General features: G+C 41.7%; 1 protein-coding gene across 1 annotated transcript in view; it reads right to left on the reverse strand.

Annotated features, from left to right (window-relative positions):
• TAF3 (TATA-box binding protein associated factor 3) overlaps positions 1–20,797 on the reverse strand; it is a 114,257-nt gene that overhangs the window by 92,795 nt on the left and 665 nt on the right. Inside the window, exons 2-3 of the mRNA XM_017740400.1 lie at positions 19,150–19,167; positions 11,216–11,458 (exon numbers count right to left, since the gene is read on the reverse strand). Coding sequence (XP_017595889.1) covers positions 11,216–11,458; positions 19,150–19,167 — 261 coding nt within the window. The remainder of the gene's footprint in view (positions 1–11,215; positions 11,459–19,149; positions 19,168–20,797) is intronic.

Genomic DNA, 20,797 nt, shown 5'->3' on the forward strand with positions numbered 1-20,797 from the left:
ATACAGGTCCAACACCAAGCTAGAAAACACACATGCACTGCTGGATTTACCCTGAAAAAAATAAACAGAGGCTTGCTGAATGCTTTCAGTGAATGGGACTGGCCTAAGCACAGCATCCCTTCAGCTGCTGCTGAAACACAGGAATTGTGGTGGGAGGATGTGGCGGCTACTCAGCAGCACAGAACAGCATCGAGTGGTTTCTCCTCCATGAATTTGAAACTGCTCGGGGCATTTAAGTCGGCAGAACTCTATAACCCAACTGGAACCATGCCAGCAGGGTTCACATGCTGCTCTTGAAAAGTGAGCCACCGAGGCTTTAATCACCGCAAGTGGCAAGGACTTAATTTTTCATCTCATTTGAAATATGCCAGGGCTCAACAGCAGACCGAGCCTCTTACAAAATGCCATCTACTAATCAACACTGTCTCCTGCTTCACTGGATAGCCTTGGATGTCTCCTGTTAGGAGTCCTGCAGCAACCCTGCTAGGCTTAGCCTGTAACCTAGGAAAATCTTAGCCCACCACAGCAGGGCACAGGACACATCCCACACACAGGGCATATGGACCACTGATACCGCAAAATTCAATCTCCAATTTCATCTGACATTCTTCACTTCCCACACCAGTGACAGCATTCTGCCTTTGGCCAGGCAGCAGGGCTAGATTTTAGGACCACAGCTGTAGCCTGGCATCCCATCTGTGTGACATTCCACCAGGAGATGTAGGAGATGTGATGGGAGCTCATCTCAGCAGAGATGGTCCAAACATACCAGCAAGGAGCTCAGCTCAGTGAGCTCATGTCAGAAGGAATATCTGTGTAAAGGAAAAACTCCTTAAATAGATGTGCTCCTTGTAAAACTGAAGTTTACACTGAGGTTTTGAGGAAATTCAGTGTTTCAGCCTGAATCACTGGCAATTTTAAACAGATACTACACATAAACTGTACTCTGTGAAAATCAGCTCATCTAATGGAATTTTGTTGTTTGCAACATCAGTATTAAGATACTTATCACTTTTTAATTCACATGAAGTTTACTTTTCCCAAGAGTCCTAAAAAAATACTGAATTGTGTCAATACACGCAATATTGTGATAAACCCTTCACATGCATTCAGTTTTTAAGTGTAACCGAACTATATAGCAACACCATTACAATAAAATTCCATTTTGTTTTTTCAGCTCATCACAACCAATGTGATTTAATATCATGGTTTTAAGGGCTTTGGAAAAAAAGTAAGGTCTGATGCTACGGGAGGATAAATGAATGCCTAAATCTTACCAAAATCTAAATAGATTCTTACTTGTAATTCTAAAGTTTCTTAAACCACCCCCCTGCCCCCCTCTCCTGCCCAAATATCGCAACTGAAGTTCCCTGGTCAAGGGTATGTGATTTTAACTGTACTTTTTATCTTTAAAGATCCCAAAGAATATATGTACATGTTTTGATCAAGCCGAAAATATTTGTTTGTAGAATATTTTATACACACCCCAGTAAAAGGTAACTGAATGTAAACTTTGCTGTTCTGAAATGTAAAGCCTGTAATACAGAAAATTAAAAATGTATGACAAAAACACATCGATTTTTTTTAACACAGCAAAAGAAATTAGTTATTTCTGAAAGCTTCCAGATGATCTACACCTCCAGCAGTATTGTGATTTAAAATACTCAGAGCAGAGAGAAAGCCTCTTGAGTGACTGTGTTAAAAAGTTTCCCATGCAAAACCAAATGCATCCTTGTTTCATATTTAATTTGCAATAGGATCCCCAGCAGCTGAGCTGTGAGAGCTCTCCTGGCTGGTGCCTTGCTGCCTGCTGAGACAGGCTCCACACGAAGGGAGCACACGATTGAAGCCTAAATTCTCAGAGCTGCACCTCAGCTCCCTTTAAAGTTAATCTGAACACACTGGACTCCAAAGGAAATGAAAAGTGAGTTTCTCTCCCTTCCTATGGCACCGGGACTTCCTGTGTTTTAGCGATTGGTCAAGAACTATTATTTCCTCCATGCTATTCCCAATTGTGACTGTCAGACGTAATTAGCGTTGTCCGCACACAAGGGCAAAATATTTGTTTAAATAAGCTTGGAACCAAAGTCCAACATGCACAGAAACCTGGAGAAACTTGGAGAATATTAAAATTCAAATATGCTGTGCCTGAACGAACATGCTGCTCTAAATATTTAGAAATGCAAAGTTCATTTGCTGAGATGAATATCCATAAAAATCTATGCAAGATAAGGGGTATTAAAATTATTCACTCTCCAGTTCAGGATGGATTATTTGGCCAATCTGTTAAGCTGTACCTCTGAGACACCCAGAATCAGTACCATCCTCCTCCCCTCAGGGAAAAGAGCTCATAACGTTTGAAGAAAAGTATGCTCCATCCCAACCGTAGGAATACACATGAAACACAGAGTCTTCCTTTAACACAACCCTTTGGAATGGGAAAGTAGCAGACATCAACAGTGAGAATGCAGAGGGCAAACAAGTTCACCAGAGAAAATAAATTAAGCAGAATGTTGCAGATTGTACAGTGGCCAGAATAAAGGCCATTTAAGTTGTTCTCGACCTCTTTCAAACACACACATGCAGAGCTGAACTTCAATTTATCTCTCCATATAAAATACCACCCCTGGCAGCGTGGCGTCATCACTTATAACTATCATTGAAACATTAATCTCAAACCAAGTCAGAGAAATTTGTGACTTACTCTGTTACCACCTCAAGACCCACTGTTTTCCAGCCTTGGGCTAAGTACAAGCCAGATCCAGCCCTGCTCAAGTTTGACATTGCTCCTTAAAAACACAGGTATGCTACGGTAGGCTTTGCTTAACCGACCCAAACAATGCACATTTATACACAACATGCACACAGGGTTACATTTTACCCAGTCAAGTCGTTCAAAGAAACGGAATCCAAACTAGAGAAATACAGAAAAATACAGCCTTGTCAAGCCATCAGAAAACCATTAATGTTTCTAATGAGTGCAATTACAAAAATGAAAGATTCTGAAAAAAACACAGCTAAAGATGAAGTTTAATTATCCATGCACCTGGATACATGAACCGGGGTTATGTCTCCAAATGCCTTCGCATTTGAACTCTCCCTGTTATCCATCCAACTTTGCATTTCTCCAAGTCTTGCAGAATTAACTGGAATTGCCTACACACAAAAATGAGTTATCCCTTCCTAATGACTTACCCAGTCACTAGAATTCTCTTTAGCTGAGAGTTGGAGAAAACAGGAGCATGTACCAAAGGCGAAGACTGGAAGAAGATGATCTCTAACGTCCCTTTCAACCCTAATTCCAAGAAGATACTGAAGTCAAGAGCTGTACGGTAAAGTGCTTATCTGTGTGTGGCAAAAGACAAATAATTCAAATGAGCTTTCTTAGTCATAATTTTAAAAATTAGAAGGCAGAATTCCTTACTCTTAACCTGGACTGTACCACATGCAGAAGTTTATAATGAGTCATTCCCCTGATTAATGCAAGGGAGATACGGGGTCCCGTAATCCACTCGTGATCTTTGTCTAGACAATGATTTTTTTCTGATGCTAAGATCAAGGTTAGGCTCAGCCATGCTTGAAAAAGTTCACACAAACACCAAGCAGTATCTATTCCCAAATAGCTCCAAGCATGGGTATTTTTCACAGGAGGTAAGAAACACCTCTGACACTTCAGAAGTGTTTAACTGAGAAAAGTTACTCCGCAAGTAACACTTCTCTGGGCAGTTGTGTAATTCAGAACAACTACCTGGAGGGCCAGCTCCTGGATTCCAGGTGTGAACCATTCCCTGTGTCCACATAAATGCCACAGTCACTAAATAAGCAGCAGGAGGATGCTGGCATTGCTTAAGGATACATGTCTCAAAATCAGACACAAGTATGAGGTCTCAACCAACATATTCTACATCCTAGTACAAAATTAAGGCTTGCTTGGGCTATGAGACATTTCTCCAAAAGTTTGGCACAAATTCCTGTGCAGGGAGGTAACAATCAAATTTGTGGCTTTGCTCCCAGTAGCTAAACTGACTTTCGTTTGTTTTTTAAGTGCCAGGAATTGTTAGCTATCACTAACATTTTCATTAAGTTAAAGCATCCTTGGTGTCAGAAGTCAGAGGAAGAAAGAAAAGTTTGATTAAAGAAAAATATGAAAGGCTCCTGCATGAAAACACTGAAAATATAAAAAGTTACCTTGCAATAAAGTTACAAGGCCAGCCCTTAAAAAAGGCCAGTTGTTCTTCTCTTTTATCCTGCTTAAAGAATCAGCCAGACTTTCCATTTCCCACTCTCCTCCCTCAAGTCCCCAAAACCACTCAGGGCTGTAAGGGAAAGTCTGAAAGGCCTGAGAACAGTAACACCCAGCTATCAGACGATAACCTAATTTGAAACTTATGCTTTCCAAGGCACAAAGGTGTCTGATGATCCAGCTGAAATAAAATCCTTGAGCATAGCTGCAGTAGACAGTGCAGGAAGCAACACAGGCACTAAACAAAGTCACACATTGTCAGAAAAGGGAAAAAAATGATCTGACGTGACGAGTCAAGACAAGTGACAAAAGTTTTGCTGAAAAAGGATCAGTAGGAAATTAAAATCATGACAGCATTTCTGTTCAAAATACACAAGACAATAGAATCCTTTTATCACAAAGTCCCATTTTCTCCTCCAGTTTTATTCTAACCAAAATTGCAATTTGCACATCACAATGCAGTGAAAGGATCCATGACTTTCACTCCCATTCCATGTAAATAATTTACTGCAAAAGGCTGGCTTTTATCAGTCAACTTCTGCATTTTGCAGTTTTTATTTTTGAATCCTTAAGAATCACTAACAACTTGTAAGTTATCTAAACAGGTCAGAAAAACAGAGAAATCTTTGTGGGAAGGTTTGAAAAGGATGATATCCCCTTGAAGTCACGTTAGCTTCATTTCAATTGCTGTATGCAGCAAATAAAACTAGATAGCTTAAGAAGCTAAAACAATAAATTTTCACAATGCTGAATTTTTAGAGTTAGTTTTACTAACTTCTTACTATTACTTGTAAAAAAATGGAGGCAGCATCTTTATAAAATTTATTTTCTGATTTGCTTCTTCATGTATAGCCAGGTTCCACCTGGTTTATTTATTTTGAGGGATAAAGCACTTAAAAGACCCCAAAAACAAAAACATGGAAATCCATCACAAGCCTCTCCTACAATTAAAAAAACCCATTTTTAATCTGTTTCCTCCGTTCCCCACTTCCAGCTGCCATTAAGTTTCTTAAAAAATAGCAAGCGTTTTGGGGTTTTTTTCCAAAGACATCAATTATTAGGAGAAGTTAGGTACTAGTCTCCTAGACAATATAAAATAGTGCCTGTCTCTGTCTCCACAGTCTACGCATCCCAACTATGTGATTTAGTTCCTGTCACAGATTAAGTTTTACTATGGCACTTATTACGTTGATTTTTTTTTTTTTCTCCAAGTGCTGCAAACTAAAGAAGCTCTCCTGTGAAAGTCTATTTAACTCCACATTTAAAAAAACCCAACTTCATTAAATCCTTACTTGCAGGATTTCACTGGAAATTATGGTTTCGATTATGATACAACTTCTTAAGAAAAGGTGAAGATACAGTTGTCCTCCCAATTACAGCTTTATCAGCACGCCTTCCAGGAAAGTTATTTTTCTGTCTAATGGCAAGATTTAAACCAGGCACATTTTCTGTACACTTTTTTTTGTTCCTGTCTCGTATTTTCCTTTTTTCCTTTGAAACCTCCCTCTCCTATTGGCTCTTTCCCAATGCCTTTCTTCTAGCTGCATCTCAAGCTTGGCTGCTTTTCTCATTTTGTCTGTTTCTCCTGTTGCTCCTTCCTTGCTGGGCTGCTGCAGACGTGAGGATCACTCCTCACAAAAGCAATCAGAGTCTGACTCTCTGAACACACTGCACACACAGCTAAAGGATGCCTGCGAGTATCAGCAACCAGGCACGGTGAGCAACCAGGAGCAAAATCTTCACAGCCTGGCAGGGCTTTAACTCTTCAAACTGCTTGAATACACAGTACCTGTTTGTCGAGGAGTGGTGCTTTCCTAACCACCTATACTGAAAAAGCTCTGTTGAAAAGATCATTGCTGCTTTAAAATCGTCAGTGCAGCTGCTAGAATGAGGGAGAGTTAGCCTGTGGGGTTAAACTAGACCTGGGGAAAGGCAGAAAGGTTTAAAAGTGCCGTCAGTGAGACCTGTGTTACCAAAACGGCAAAGCGGATACCCCAGGATCCCTTTAAAAGCCCATCACACGCTGATTTACAAAGAGAGATTGGCTTCGTTCAACACTTGGAGAAACCAGAGATTGAAATCACTCTGGTCTGAGATCCACAACTTGCTACATTCAGTTCTGGCCACAGAAAGCACCGCCAGACTGAAGGGGCAGTGATAATTCTGAAGTTCTCATCTATTTCCCACTGGAGCTCGACACTTACACTTTTTGTCACCCTGATGCTTAATGCTTTATACAATCACAATTCTAGCACTGGTAGAACCTAGACACAAAAATGTGTTCTTTTGATTAGCACCTGGCTTCACCAGCACCTCCGATTCTCATCAATTCAAACAAGATCAGCAGCTACCATGGCAAACACTAGAGATGTGCTGAGATGAGCTGTAATTTGACAGCTAGGTTTCCATGCTTCCAGATGTCTGGAAACATCAGGTTTTGGTAGGTAACAGGTTCTAACATCACATAAGCAGCAAAGAGGGGAAAAGGCAGGACTGTAAGAAGATCAGCAATTTTATGCTTTGATCTGACAGGGAAATAAAATGCTCTGACAGGAAAGGCTACAAATAAATCTGAATTTGTAAACTGTGCCAAGAACTTGTCCTGACTCAATGATCAGAAATACAATGCCAGTGCTTAAGCACACATTACCAGGAATGAAAGACAACAAAATGTAGTGCCTGGTAAAAATTACATTCATTTCCAGATCATTTTTAAGGGAAAGGAGCTGAACACCTCTAGGAGTGGGAGTGAAGTGGTACGAAGCAGAGGGCAGAAAAAAATGCAGCTGGAACTGAGGAGAAAGTCTGACTCTCTAAAAGCTACCCTTCTCCCCACAAAATACCTAAACTAGTGGGAAAAGACTCTCATGTCTTCTGCCTCATATCCCGCTCATGTGCCCCAGCACAATTACGGTGTAAAAGAGGAACAAGGGTTTAATGCAGACACCACGGACTATGAACAGCACTGCACACACAAAAGCAACGTGCTTTCTTCAGTTTTCCAGACAGAGAAGTAGGGATGAAGTCTGCGACTTCAAAAAGTCACAAAAAGAGAGCAGTTGACATAGAGTGGTTATTTAAAACAAAAACAAATAATTTTTTTTTTTTAAACGAGGTAATAAAAAGGGGCAGCAAGCACAAGTAGAAATTAATTCCAGGAAGTTTAAAAATAAGGATACTGTGGCACATGCAGGAATCCCACCTCACTTTTCTTTGTTTTAATCATGGAGAATGCTACATGTTCTTACAGCACCAGGACTCAGGGCTCTCAACATTATCACAAAATGTAATTGTGATTATTATTAGCTGTGGAGAAGTATCTGGGCTTTCTCAGCTGGCCTAGTTTCAGCATGAACTGTTTTGCTTCAAATGCAATCAACAAATTCCATGAAGTTGATTTATTATTGCAAAATGTATGTTCTCTTGCATTAAAGCACAAGAAATAAAGCATGACCATCATGTTTTGTAACTAATTTATTTTTTTCTCCTTTTTAAATCTGTCTTACAAGTTTACCATGACATTTTAGTGACAACAGTGCTAAACTAACTCAAAAACAAAAAGGAGACTAATTAAAAATAGGCAGACAGCTAACATCATGATACATTGGCATAAAATTATCCCTTCAGTATCCTTTGTAAAAGTACTGCTAAAAACCCAACATCTTCCATGGCAATACTGAGTCAGATTGTTTTATAATATACAGAATTATATATGCAGATCGTCACAGCTCCAGCATTTGGTTAGAGTTTGCACTCCATATTAAAGGCAAGATACATTTTCTGCTTTCTTGGAACAAAACATGTATCATTGAACTGAACTCCCGACTGACACAAATTAGAGATCTTGAAACAAAATGCCTTCCTCCCTTTTGCCTACAATTTCAGGAATCACTCGGGGCTCTTTCAGAATTTCTTACTACTGAGTACAATGAAGGAGATGGCTCCTCTCGGGCTGGATGGGTTTTTTGCTCTTATGGATTCTCTGGCAATGATAACTAAGACATCTCTTGAGCTGCTGGGCAGCCTCTGCATAGCCTGAACCACCACCAGTTCTGGAGTAAGTGGAAATAAGGAGTTGGTTACATGTGCAGAACTAAAGGACTTTTGGGAAGGAGGGTAGCAACACCTACTGGTCGTGGCGCAGACTGAACACTGCTTTGGTTTGGTTTTTAAATTAACAATACTGAAAAAAGAGCTTTTTTTTTTACTAAAAGTCGTGGCTACAGTATTACTAAAATATATCAGCACTCGTAATTTCTGACCCCTAACAGTAAACAAATACTTGTACCTGAGCTGAGCTTTAGGTTTCTATATAAAATGGGACATAACGGGTCCTGCTAACGACTCCTTTTAGTCACAGAAAGATTTACATCACACACCCTAATGTGCACAAAGCCTTCCTCCATTACTAATTATTGCCTACTCAAAGCAACTCAAATATTATGGACTGCACAATCTGAGCAGCTGCATATTTTTTTTCTACACTATAAAATATTGCAAAGTATTTAAATGGCTTCTGCAATTCTTCAGTATTTCTACAATGCAGTCCTTTAATTTGCAAAAGTAGGTTTTTCTTCCAAATTTTACTTGGAATAACATAGAACAAAACATATACAGCAGTTTTGTGATCCACCTCGTCCCTTTCAAAAACAAACCACAGCACACGAACACCATTTTCAGAAAACACTTAATTCAAAATTAAAACGTCCTCAACTGTAAATCTTTTAAATCAAGTATAACAAATATGCATTCAGCAACTGTTATTTAATGCTTCCTTTAAATTTCCATTAAAAAAAATATTTTATTCATTTTTACAAGTTGTGTGTGTCTATAGGTCCTCTGATATACTACCCTTAGGCATCAGAAGTTTTCCTGGTTCTCATCCAACTTTGGAAATAATATCTTCTTGCTTCAGGTGTTAAAAGGATTCATACATTATTTATAAGGACTGCTAAAATCTAACTCCTGGATCTAACTTGCCAGAGAAAGAGTATAAAAAGTTACATATAGAAAAAAAAGAAAAAGCACAGCTGTCCCCATTTCAATTTTTAGCCTCTCTTTGTGTGTATTGTCAGGCTGAGTCTGTAACTCTCATCTCTCCCTCCCCATGCTCAGATATTTGTCTACAGCTGCTTTGAGCCTCGCTGGATTTGACTTTTCTTGCATATTTTAAAGTATGATTTTCCAAGGGAAAAAAACCTATAACAAGTGCAGAACTGCTGGGCAACTTGTTACACTTCAAAGATGACAGATTTCTCTGACAGAATGGTGTTTGTTTACTTCCTGAAAAATCAGGCTAAAGAAAGTAGCCAGAACAGGGCAGCTAAAATCCCTATTCACTTCTCAAAGTCTTCTTCCTCTGTACTCTTCTTCTATATACACTGTGCACATATATGATATTTACATTTTGTTTGCCTCTTCCTGGTTTGAGAGAGCTCATTGTTAGATTTTTAAGACAACCCTTTTAACAAACTTCACAAGGGTGAGAATTTAGGATCTCCTTACCAAGTTAAGAAAGTATTTCTGTTTTGAACAGCAGTCCCATTTCCTGGGTTGTATTAAGGCAAGAAACACTGAAATGCTATTGCTCTATAAAACACAACTAAAGGAAACAGAAATCTGAAGTCTACGGAGCCTCAGAAATACTCACCAGGATAAGTAAGTCCTCACCTTGTTACTGGAATAAGCGTATTTGTTCAGAACACACAAAACTCAGTACCTGTTCCTCAGATACCTGTTCCTTATCACAATTTCACTTGGTCTAACTGGAGCATGCAGCAACTGCATCCTTGTAGCTGAACATGATGTAAGAAAGCCTGAACTCACACTTTCTAAATCACTGGAATACTGCCTCGTGCCACATTTGTAGCAGCACAGCAATGGATTTCTTTATTCAATAAGGTGATGTTGTTTATGTTAATCCTTACACCAGGTAGAATTTTTACACCTATTTCAACGGGCAGACTTTGAGACCTTAGTTCTTAAAAAAAAGAATATGCAAATAGAGCATGATAGACGTTCTGTTCCCAAAAAATTCTCAATTAACTATCTTGTGCAAGTTGCACCTGTTCCTTAGACTCTTTCGGAAAATTAAGTTCTTCTGCCTGGGATTTTTATACCCACAAGCTTATATATATTTATTTCCACACAAAGTACAGTTGTGTGCTGTTCACTATTCAAACAGAGAGTCAGACTGGGCCATATATCTTAAAGGTTTATCTTATTAGCAATCAAGTCTCAAACAGCTGAAAAATAGAGAAAACAATTTTGTTTTTTCCCCTGCCACAGTCAAAATTCTCAGGTTAGTTCCAGCTCATAGCACTTTTATAGTTGGCTTCACTGCTTCCTCAACCTTTGCCTCTGTGGGACAAGAAAGGGAAGGAGCAGCTGGAACAGTGAAGATGAAACCCTAATCAACATTAGCAATCAGAATTAGAAGCCAGTACAATGCCTCTAAAATACTCTTACTTCCATATTTTGAAGCTGAATTCATTTTAACTTGAAAATGAGGTTTTTTTGGTTGGTTGGTTTTGGGTTTTTTAGTGAAATTTGTTACAAGTAAGGAGAAACAGCTGTCAGGAGCAGGAAATGCTGTGCCAGTCTCACCAGCTCTTCCTTTTCCTACCTTTACCAAATTACAGAAGCTCTTGCAGGATGCACAAGGGGGAGGCTAACACATAAAAGGTAATGCAAAGCACTCATTTCTACTGTCATCTGAAAACTTAAAATTTAGAATGCATTATAGAAACAAGGGTTAACACGGTGAATTTTTGGCACAAGTTAATCTGGAAAGTGAAAAGAGTGGAAAACAAACTTGCCACAGCACTGCTATCTGTTTTGCAACCTTGCTTGTGTAACACCCCCCAGGTCCTTCCTGAGCCACTGCCGTGGGGCAGCACAGCTCGAGCTCCTGGGGGATGCCCACAAATACCCAAACACACCAAAACTGAAAGCAGAGGATTAATTTCGCACCTTCTTGAGAGGAGACAATAGGTGGCAGGTAGTCAGGGATGTACTCCTTCCTCTCTTCCGCATCCTTACTTCCCGGCTGGGGGAACTGTAGGACATTGTTCTTGCTGACAGGGAACGAAGGGATTTGATGTGCAAAAGTGACAGGTTCAATATTGTGTATGTAATCTTCCAGCTCATGCAGGTTAACCCCCATAAGCTTGAAAGCATCGCCTACGTCATCCAAAATTGGATCTGTGCGGCCATCTGGAACAAAAAAAACAACAGAAGAACAATATTTTCACAAAAATCGAGGTTAAAATATTTGACCTGAAGATGCTTCGAGACTAGTGAGTCCCCCAGCTCACCACCAGTAAGACAGATAGATTTACCACCCCACAGTTCTACCAGGTTTACTTTCAGAAGGGTTTTGTTTTGAGCCATCACTTTGTTTCAAATCATACCATTAAAGAACTGCACTCCAAGAAGCAAATCAAGCCAAAACGAGGGAACAGCAACAGACAGCTTTACCTGGCAACAGTCAATTAACACTACATGACCCCCATATGCAGAAAGTGCTCTTTACCAGTATGGAACAGATCAAACATTGTTTCTCAACTTACAAGAGGAACAATTTCATTTTTTTGAACTGACTATAGTTTACAAGGAGAAAAAAAAAGTCTTTTGATAAATAAGAAACCTTCACAAAGTATCTTTCCACCAGATGAAATCTACAGGCTTCAGAAACTATGAGCCCCTTTACCTACTGGTTAGCTATACCTCCTGGATAAAAGAGAGGAATATTAAGTAGTGGTCTGATGAGGAGAGAATATTTACACTAAACTTCGGGGGCTGATTTCCTGGGGTGCAACTTAAGTTTGATTCGACAGCAAAAATCTTACTTTCTTCACAAAAAGCACAGTGAAACCTCACTGGCTAGGCAGTTGGGATCCTTATTTAATATGATCTCCAAGAAAACAGTTCAACAGAGGATGCAGTTTGTGCTACACAATTAACTTGGCTCAAAGCTTTAAATTACACTTGCAGAAAGTCCTCCAAGTACCTTAGTTTCCCTGACTTGACAAAGGAAAATCCCTCGAAAGGCCTCTGGAGGGAGAACTGGACACCTGGCTTTGACAGCCAAGGCACCACTTCAAGTCTCTCCTTGACTTTTTGTAACTACAATAACCCAAAACCAATGCTGTAAACCACAAACATGATTTTTAATTCAATAAAATGAGATACTGAATTATTACAATTCTGTAGAATTGGCTTATGAAGATATTCCATCCCTACATGATGATAAGATGTGATTTACTTCAAAAAGGAATTATGGAAAAGCAGCCTGTGCTTATTGAAGGAACACAATGGCTATTGTGGAGCCCTGGCTTCAGATAACGGGGGGATGCTCTTTTGTTTGTCCTTTAACCTAATCTCTTCTTGGTTTATCTTGAAGCCAAGGCAGCTGAGGGGGCTGGTTCTCACATCACTGCATGAATTCCACCCCCCAGCCACCTCATGCCTGCAGGTACATTTAGAAAATGAGAATCTTGTTCTAGAATTTCCCTTCTTAAGTCTTGTGGTGAAGATAAGGGTAATGCTCAGATTATGGGGTTGATTCTCAGTTCTCCAACACTGGCCTCTTGTGTGACTCTGGGTAAGTCTCGCCTGCATTTTAATTCTTTCCACAGCTAAAAGGGAGATCAGACCAAGTTACTGCCAGTTTTACCCTGCTGTATCTGGAATGTGAACAGGGTGAGAACCACCGCGGAGTTTGTGTTTGGGTAATACCTGGTACATGTGCAATACCAGTTTCCTCTGCAAACTCCAGACCTGTATCCACATAATTACATGAGGATATCACCACTCCAGAGTAGTTGAGATCCTTATAGTTATTAGGGGGGAAAAAAAACATGTTTTATGCTTAAAAAATTAAATTCAGATAGTTGACACCACTAAGAAATTTTGAGTTGTTGTTTTTAGTTGCTCTTCAGGCTATGAAGGAACCTGTGAATTCACTGAAGCATCTTCTAAGGTGTCAAGATTGAACAGGTACAAGTTTGACAGGTGAAAAGAAAAACTTGGGGAAAACTTTTCAAAGGCCTTTTCCTAGATCTGCACATGATCTATCTTTAACCTCCAGAAAAGTGTGCTGACATGATTAGCAAGTGATAAATGCTAAAAAGGAATTCCTTCAACAACTGCTTTTTAAGAACACGTGGCAAAGAAGCAGCTACTAACTGTAACTGAAGCATGGAAATATTTAACAACTGTATCATGAAACAATTATGTGTGTTAGAAACTGGGTTCAAAAGGTGACCAAAAAAACCCCAAAGAAGATTCAATTTTCCCACAGCTTTGACATTTGCCTCCAAAAAGACAATGCCAAGTCATAAGATTGATTGAAAGCTAAAAACAGTGTTTAAACCTGCAACTGTCAGAGGGATGAAAGGATGGAGCAGTTAACCCTTCTTTTCAAGACAGAGTGTCCTCAGTGACAGAAGTGTTCAAAAAAGTTTCAGGTCTGTATTCATATCTGTATTTAAAGTCAAACCTATTATCAATTGGAAATTATCACAGCACAAAAACGTGTTAAATGTAATTCCTCAAATAAAGACTTTACACTCATTTCAACAATTTAGCATTTCTCTTCACTCTCTGGCTTAATAAAAAAATCAGTAAAATAGCAGAAGCCAGACAAATGAAAGGGAATGCTGACAAACATGTAACCTCTCCTGCTGTTTCATTTAGTCTTAGGCTTTTTTCTGTAAGCAAATGATGCCAAGAAAAAAGTTTAATCTGTGCCTACTGAACTTATCTCACTATTCTTCAGATATCTGTGCTATCCTCAGTTTAAAAACTCAGATGCTGAAGCCTCCCAGTGAAATAATTAATCCAATGTCACACCGCAAGTCAGTGCCAGATCACAAGCACTTCAGAGCTTTGGTTTCCAGTCTCTTGCTGTTCTTTATACCACAACGCTTTAAATACTATCATTGTTCAGGACTGGGAAGAGGTGGAAGGAGTTGGGAACAGTTTATCCAGCAAGTTAAAACTCTCCTCCTTATACCCCATCAACAATGAACTAGGAAAATACCTTTCTCACAAGCTTTTAAGCTGCACTGTCTCCCTGAATGGGAACTGAGTGCTCCAAAACTGGTAAAACTGTGGCAGCAGCAGAGCTAAATTAAGACCACTTGGTCTCAAAACAGCTCACCAGAAACCTGTGGGAATGGCTATGCTACTACAATACTCTCAGCTTCCCTGGGCATGAGAACAAGCACCAGCTGAGGAGGAATCTGCACATGGAATTACATCCCAAAAACATACTGGACTGAAATGACGGGCAAAGAGAATCCAGGCAGACAGAGTATGTGTGGAAAGTTATCCAGCCCTGAGCCCCACTGCTCAGCATCACCTGCAGATGAACCAACCTGTCCACAAGGAAAACCAAACCAAACAGAAGGAGGAAGATGAAGCACTAAACTCCCCTACAAACAAGGGTTTGGGCTGTGGGGAAAAGGAATTTTCAGAAGCTCCTAAAGCCTAGTTATTTTTGCAAAAGTCACAAGAATTCCTCCAGCAAACAAGCTGGCCAGTGCTCATGTCATCCAAAGGCACTGTGAGGGGGTGTGTGGGAGTTAGGGAACTGTCTTACTTTCCTTAAATTCAGTCTCAGGAATAGCTGATTTCCTTTTGTCAAACTCGCCCCCATCACCTCCTCCTCCCTGGCCGAAAGTTCGTATGAATGAGTGAATATTTAACAGGCGAGTAAGTACAGAACAGAAGAGCTTTTAATTTCATGCCAGGTTTCTTAAAGGAAGCAACTACAGTTCTGTAATAAATATACTGAGAAAAATTAATGAGTCACCACCCATGCAACATGTAGACGTGTTATAAATAGCTCAGCATTCCCCCTTACGGCTGCTATAAAAGAGATTTTTTTTAAATTTTATTTTAACCAGCAAATTATTAGGTATAGCTCCTTGGTATTTTAATTACAGGCTCTATCACAGATTCCTTGTGCTCCAGCACATCACAAGAAGTTACTCCAGGATAACTGTTTCAAGGAGACAACACTGCTTCCATCCAGTAGAGTCCTAACAGGTTATTCAGAAAGTATAGATGCCTTACTTAAATGCACTTAAGTGGGGAAAAAATGGTCCTATTAATGTAGTTACCAGACAGACAAAAGCATCTTCTTGCTACTGGTGCTCAGAGTCTGCTCCTTCTCCCAGTAACCTCAGAAACGTCAAGCAAAAAAAACCGTGTTGTCTTTCTTTATATTAGTAGCCAGTAAGAAGTTAATTAGGTCAAAAACATCAACACTTAAGGTTATCAGGACAAAAAATGTACACTTGTAATGAATGTTATGGGCCCAAGATAGATCCTTGTTACGAAGTCATTCAAAGACCAGCAGAGGGAATCAGCTCATTTAAATTGATCACCAAAATCTAACCCTTTGATAGAGATTATTATTGTATAGTGATAAGAATGAAGTAACTAAAAAAAAGAACAAAACCAAAGAAAACATATGAGGTAACTTTGACATTACAAAGAAATAAAAAAATTGGCTGATGCCAGGTGAACTCTCTCCTCTGTGGTAATTGCCAATGAAAATATTGGTCTGCTGTTTGCATTCTCCCTTTGCTATAATCAAGTTTACAGGAGAGACTGTGCAGACACTGAAGCAGTTTTGGAGCCAGTTCTGCCTTGGAAAACATTTTGCAATATCGGCAATTTTTCCTTCCAGTTAAAATATTGTGCTCACCAGATCAGAACCTGCCTTTCAATAAAAATGCAGTTGCATTAATAATACCAATTTCAATATAGTCACTAATATTTTTATATGTATATATAATTAGTATTTAGTCCTGCAAAGAGCAGAGACTTGGACTCAATGATCCATATGGGTCCCTTCCAACTTGAGATATTCTACAATTCTATGTTTGCATAAAAATAATCTTCAAAAAAGTAGTCAAACAATATGAAACTAAAGACCAACTTTTAAACTTTATTTCCTAACTGTCAGCAAATCTCAGGAGGAAAAGAAATATAAAAGCACAATATATCCAAGCATATGCTCAGCACTCAAAATTGAAGGAAAGAGTATTGTAAAATCCACTTCTAGATTCAAAATGTTAATTATCCAGTTTATTACACTTCTTGATTTAGCAGCAGATAATCTAAATCTGTCCTGTTGAAATATGCCCAGGTGCCCTCAGTGATAGAAGCCAAGTAGCTTCTATCTGACTGGTTTTTAGAGCAATGTAACAGGAAAATGAGGCTTTGCGGGGCATGAGCCACAATTCCCCTCCTCATCCCTCCCATGAACTGCACCACCCACATAAATATAATGGAAACTGAACTCCCTCACTGGTATGTTAAGTTAAGAGGTAAAACATGATATATTCTGCATGTCTATAACCCACCACCCCACTGCCAAGCTACAATATCTAAATTCATGGCAAACAAAGCAGATTCTGATCTGTCCTCATGGACAGCTCCCCAGTATAAAAAAACCCAACCTATACAATCCAGAGCAGATAACCCAAAGCACCAGCTCTGCCACACCTCTATCAAACCTGTGAAACAGGAGTGCAAAACAAAGTGGCACCTAACACGGAGCTTTTCCCTTTTCACCTCTGCTTAAAACCAACAACAACAATGCAGAACTCTGCTCTCAGAAACCACAATACATCAGTTTGTTTTGCAGCCCGATACCCTAATTACATACTCCAACACTGGTTTTCAAATATTTAATTTAAATTTTAGGATAAAACAGCACCCAGCACATTGAATGGTGTTCCTCTGACAAGCTTTCCACAAATTTGAGCAGCATAATATGGTGTACCTTAAGAGGAAAACCCTGATTTTCTCCCTGTAAGTTCAGCCTCTCCTCCACCCCCAACACAGCATTCAGAAGCATTTCACGGCATCAAACACATCTCAAACCCGCTTTGCAAATCCTTTTGCCTTCTCTTTGCAGCCACAGAAGCTCCCATCAACTACAGCTACTGCAAATGCAAAGAAACAACAGCAGAAAAGTAATGAAAATCTTGAATGTAGCTCTCCTAATGGGATGTAACAGCTGGAACAAAGATCTAACCCAGCTGGGAGAGCCATCATTTTCTTCTGCAAGTGAGAGAACACGTGAGCAGCGATGACAGGCTTTTCACAACGATACCACGGTGTCTCAACTACGTCAGAGTAAATCCATTCAGTTTGGAACACAAAGATTATGTCCCTCAGCTGACAGCCCTGCTAACTCAAACCCCACTGGTTTGACTCCGAGATAACGCCCTGACAATAAAGATGCTACAATTGGAATTTAATTAATTCTACTTATGCAAAACCATGGCAGAATTCAACTCATTCATCCAGAGCTGGGTTTGTGCAGTAACTTATTTTAGGAGCAAAAGGAAACAATTCTGAAATCGCAGGGAGATGTCAGCTCGGTATTAAGATGTCGTTTTACAAACCTTTTTAAAGAAAGAAATACAGGGATCATTTAAAGAGAGGCAATACAAAAAATACCACATCACTGGCATGAAAACAGCATATTCCCCGTCTCTGGAAAAAACAACAACAACAACAAAAAAACACCAAACAAAAAGATTGTGATACTTGTGGTACTTCCTTCCCCATTCCTAGAGTAGAAAAATGCCTTTCCCCACCTTCGGTAAGGAAACCCAAAGCAAGAGAGGGATAACCGAGCTCTGCAAACCTCCAATCCACAGCATCAGAAGGAGAAAGTTTTATTTGCATCATCTCTGTGTCTTTTCTTCTCAGTTGTACAAACATCTTCCCCAATATTTGTACTAACCCTATCAAAGGACAGCTCTGACCAAGCCCACATGAGTTTCTTTTTCACCCCATAACTCCATCCTCCCAAACTCTCTCTGTGGTCTCCTTTAATTGCTTTAAAGATCATTTCTATGTGGATTGGCCTACAAACTTCAGAGCTGCAGCAGCTGCACTTGTGCTGCTCAGAGATACGGGTTAATATTGCACGGTCCCATTTCTGGATGAACTTGTTCTCAAATTTGGGGAAAGCTTGTACAAGTAAACCTATTCAACCTGAGAAATCCAGTTTGCAGCACCAAGTCCCTCCTAAGCTTGGTGACACTGGCAGTGCCAGACTCAATCTCAATTATTCCTGAAATGATGGAGCAGAGACAGGACCAGGTACACTCAGCTCATCACTTGCTTCATGGGAGATCCCTGCAGCAGTGAAAACTTCTCTTCTTCAGAGAAGGTACACAACTTCCAGCAACAGCACTTTTAGCCTGTGGCTGCTCCTCTCCTGACCAAGCCACCCACACTGAGCTTCCCAGCTCCGCACACTCTCCCAACTCACCCCTGCAGAGCAATCCGACACACACAGGCTTCACAGTTCCTTGGATCTTGAAGCTGCATCCAACCCTCCACCAGCTTGCCTCTGATTTTCCTCTCACCTGTGGCTGTGACACCTCATTAGCACAGTTCCCACAGCTTGGACAGAAGTGCTGGCAAATGTTCCCACTGGTGCTGCCATCCCTGTTACCTCTCCAGTAAACTCCTGCAGGCCCCAGCACATTCTCTGAACTGGTGGTGGCTACAGCAGCCCCAAATCCACCATCAGTGAGTCACCTTCTCCCTACCCAGCACTTCAGGCAAGCAATCAATTATCCATTCCAGCTCCAACCCCTGCCAGACCCAACTACTCTGACCTCTGCCCCAGGGGCTCTCCAGGACTTTCCCCTCCACAAGTACAGGACACATGCAGCAGCTGCCCCCAATGCCACAGCTCTCCAGCATGCCAAAGGAAGGGGGAACATGTTCCTTTTGGCACAGGAGGCACAAGCAGCCCTGTTTTTCCAGGCACACGCGGCCTATACCCACCTCTCCAGGGTACCCTTGCTCCCCGAAGTCCCTCTGCTATGGAGATTTCCCTTCATTTGCCTCCTAAAACTTACAGATCCAGCAGGACCTCTCTGCATACCAGTCTCTGCCCCATGACACCCTCCCTGCCCCACACGTAGGGCAGCAAAGGCCTCCTCCACACACACAGACTCATGACCCTCCAACCACACTGACAGCCTGAGCCTTGCTCCACATTCTCCACAACATCTCCGGTGTTTACACCCAGCAGTGACCCTGACAGCCTCCCTCTCCTGCCAGACTGCCACCTCCCCCCACCCTTCCGACCCACCAGCACCCCTTCCTGACACTCCCAGACCCAGCACACCCCTACCACCCTCTCATCCCCACTTGCAGCATTACTGACCCAGCAAGGAACTGGACATCCCGTCCTCCCACACCCCATGTTCTTCAAGTACCAGCAGGACATCCAACCCCTCAGTACCTCCACCGCAGGCTCTGCAGGGACACTCACAATCCCAAGGGACACACAACTGCATCCTATACTGTAGACCCAGACCCAGCAGTGGTACTCCCTTCCCAATCTCATCAACACTCACATACCACACTCCTGTGTGACACAGCCAGCAGTCCTTGGCATTGATTCCCAGACTTCTCTTCTTTCTCTTCTCCCACTTGCTGTAAACTTACCCCTTCCACACTCCCACTCCAGCACCATCTCACCCCAAACCCAGTGAGGCCCTGGGCATCCTGCCCCCCACCATTGCATCCAGCTCCTTCTGCAGCACCTCAATGGCAGCATTGGCTAACTCCAGTCCCCCACATATGCAGCCAAACCTCTTCCACTGCATCCACATGAGGACGCTCACACCTCATGCCACGTGCACTAAACTATCCCCAGCCGAATCCACCCCTTCTGCACACACATACTCCACACCCATCATGTGCAGCCCTGTCACACTCCCACATCCTATGCACTACAGCTCCACTTCCCCCAAGAAACATGTTAGTGCATCCCTGCCTTCCCACATTCCCCATACACATGTTCCCAGTCCCACAGTACCACTGCTTCCCCCCTCTATAGACACATTCCCAACCCAAAGCACTCCAGCCCCAGCAATAGGACTTCCAGCCACACCTCTCCCTACCCATGCAGGAGGGAGTCCAAACTTTGCACCCTCCAACCTCAGCACTTCCCCTTGTGCCAGAACAATGAACCCTACACACACATCCCCACCTGCAGTGGGCCCCGTCCCCACTGCCCCCAGGGCACAAAAAATAACCCAAAGATGAGCCACAACAACACAGCACCACATCCTCCCATGCACACATCCCACCAGGAAAAGGGAACTGGCTGCCCCTTCTCCCCCCAGTTCACCCCCCTCCCAGATTCAGAACAGCCCAGCAACGGGGCCAACAGGCCCCTCTCCCCCTCCCCAGCACCCTACACACTGTAGCCGAAGACTGGGACAGCAGCCCCATGTCCCCACACCCCAGACCCACAGCCACAGAGCCTCCTTTCCTCCACCTCCAGCCCCACAGTCCCAACTCCTCGCCGATACCCAGACCCACTGCACCACAGTCCTCCCCGGCATCAGGGCTCTCTTGCGCCCCAGCAGTGCCCCACGGCTTCCCTCCCCATCCCCTCAGTCCTGTGCACTGCTCCACAGCCTGGTCCCCCTTCCCCATAGCCCCTAGCCCCGGCCCATGGACTGATCTTTCCCCAAATCCACTCCTCGCACC

The sequence above is a fragment of the Corvus brachyrhynchos genome, unplaced genomic scaffold, assembly GCF_000691975.1.
Source record: "Corvus brachyrhynchos isolate BGI_N302 unplaced genomic scaffold, ASM69197v1 scaffold307, whole genome shotgun sequence".
Taxonomy (NCBI): domain Eukaryota; kingdom Metazoa; phylum Chordata; class Aves; order Passeriformes; family Corvidae; genus Corvus; species Corvus brachyrhynchos.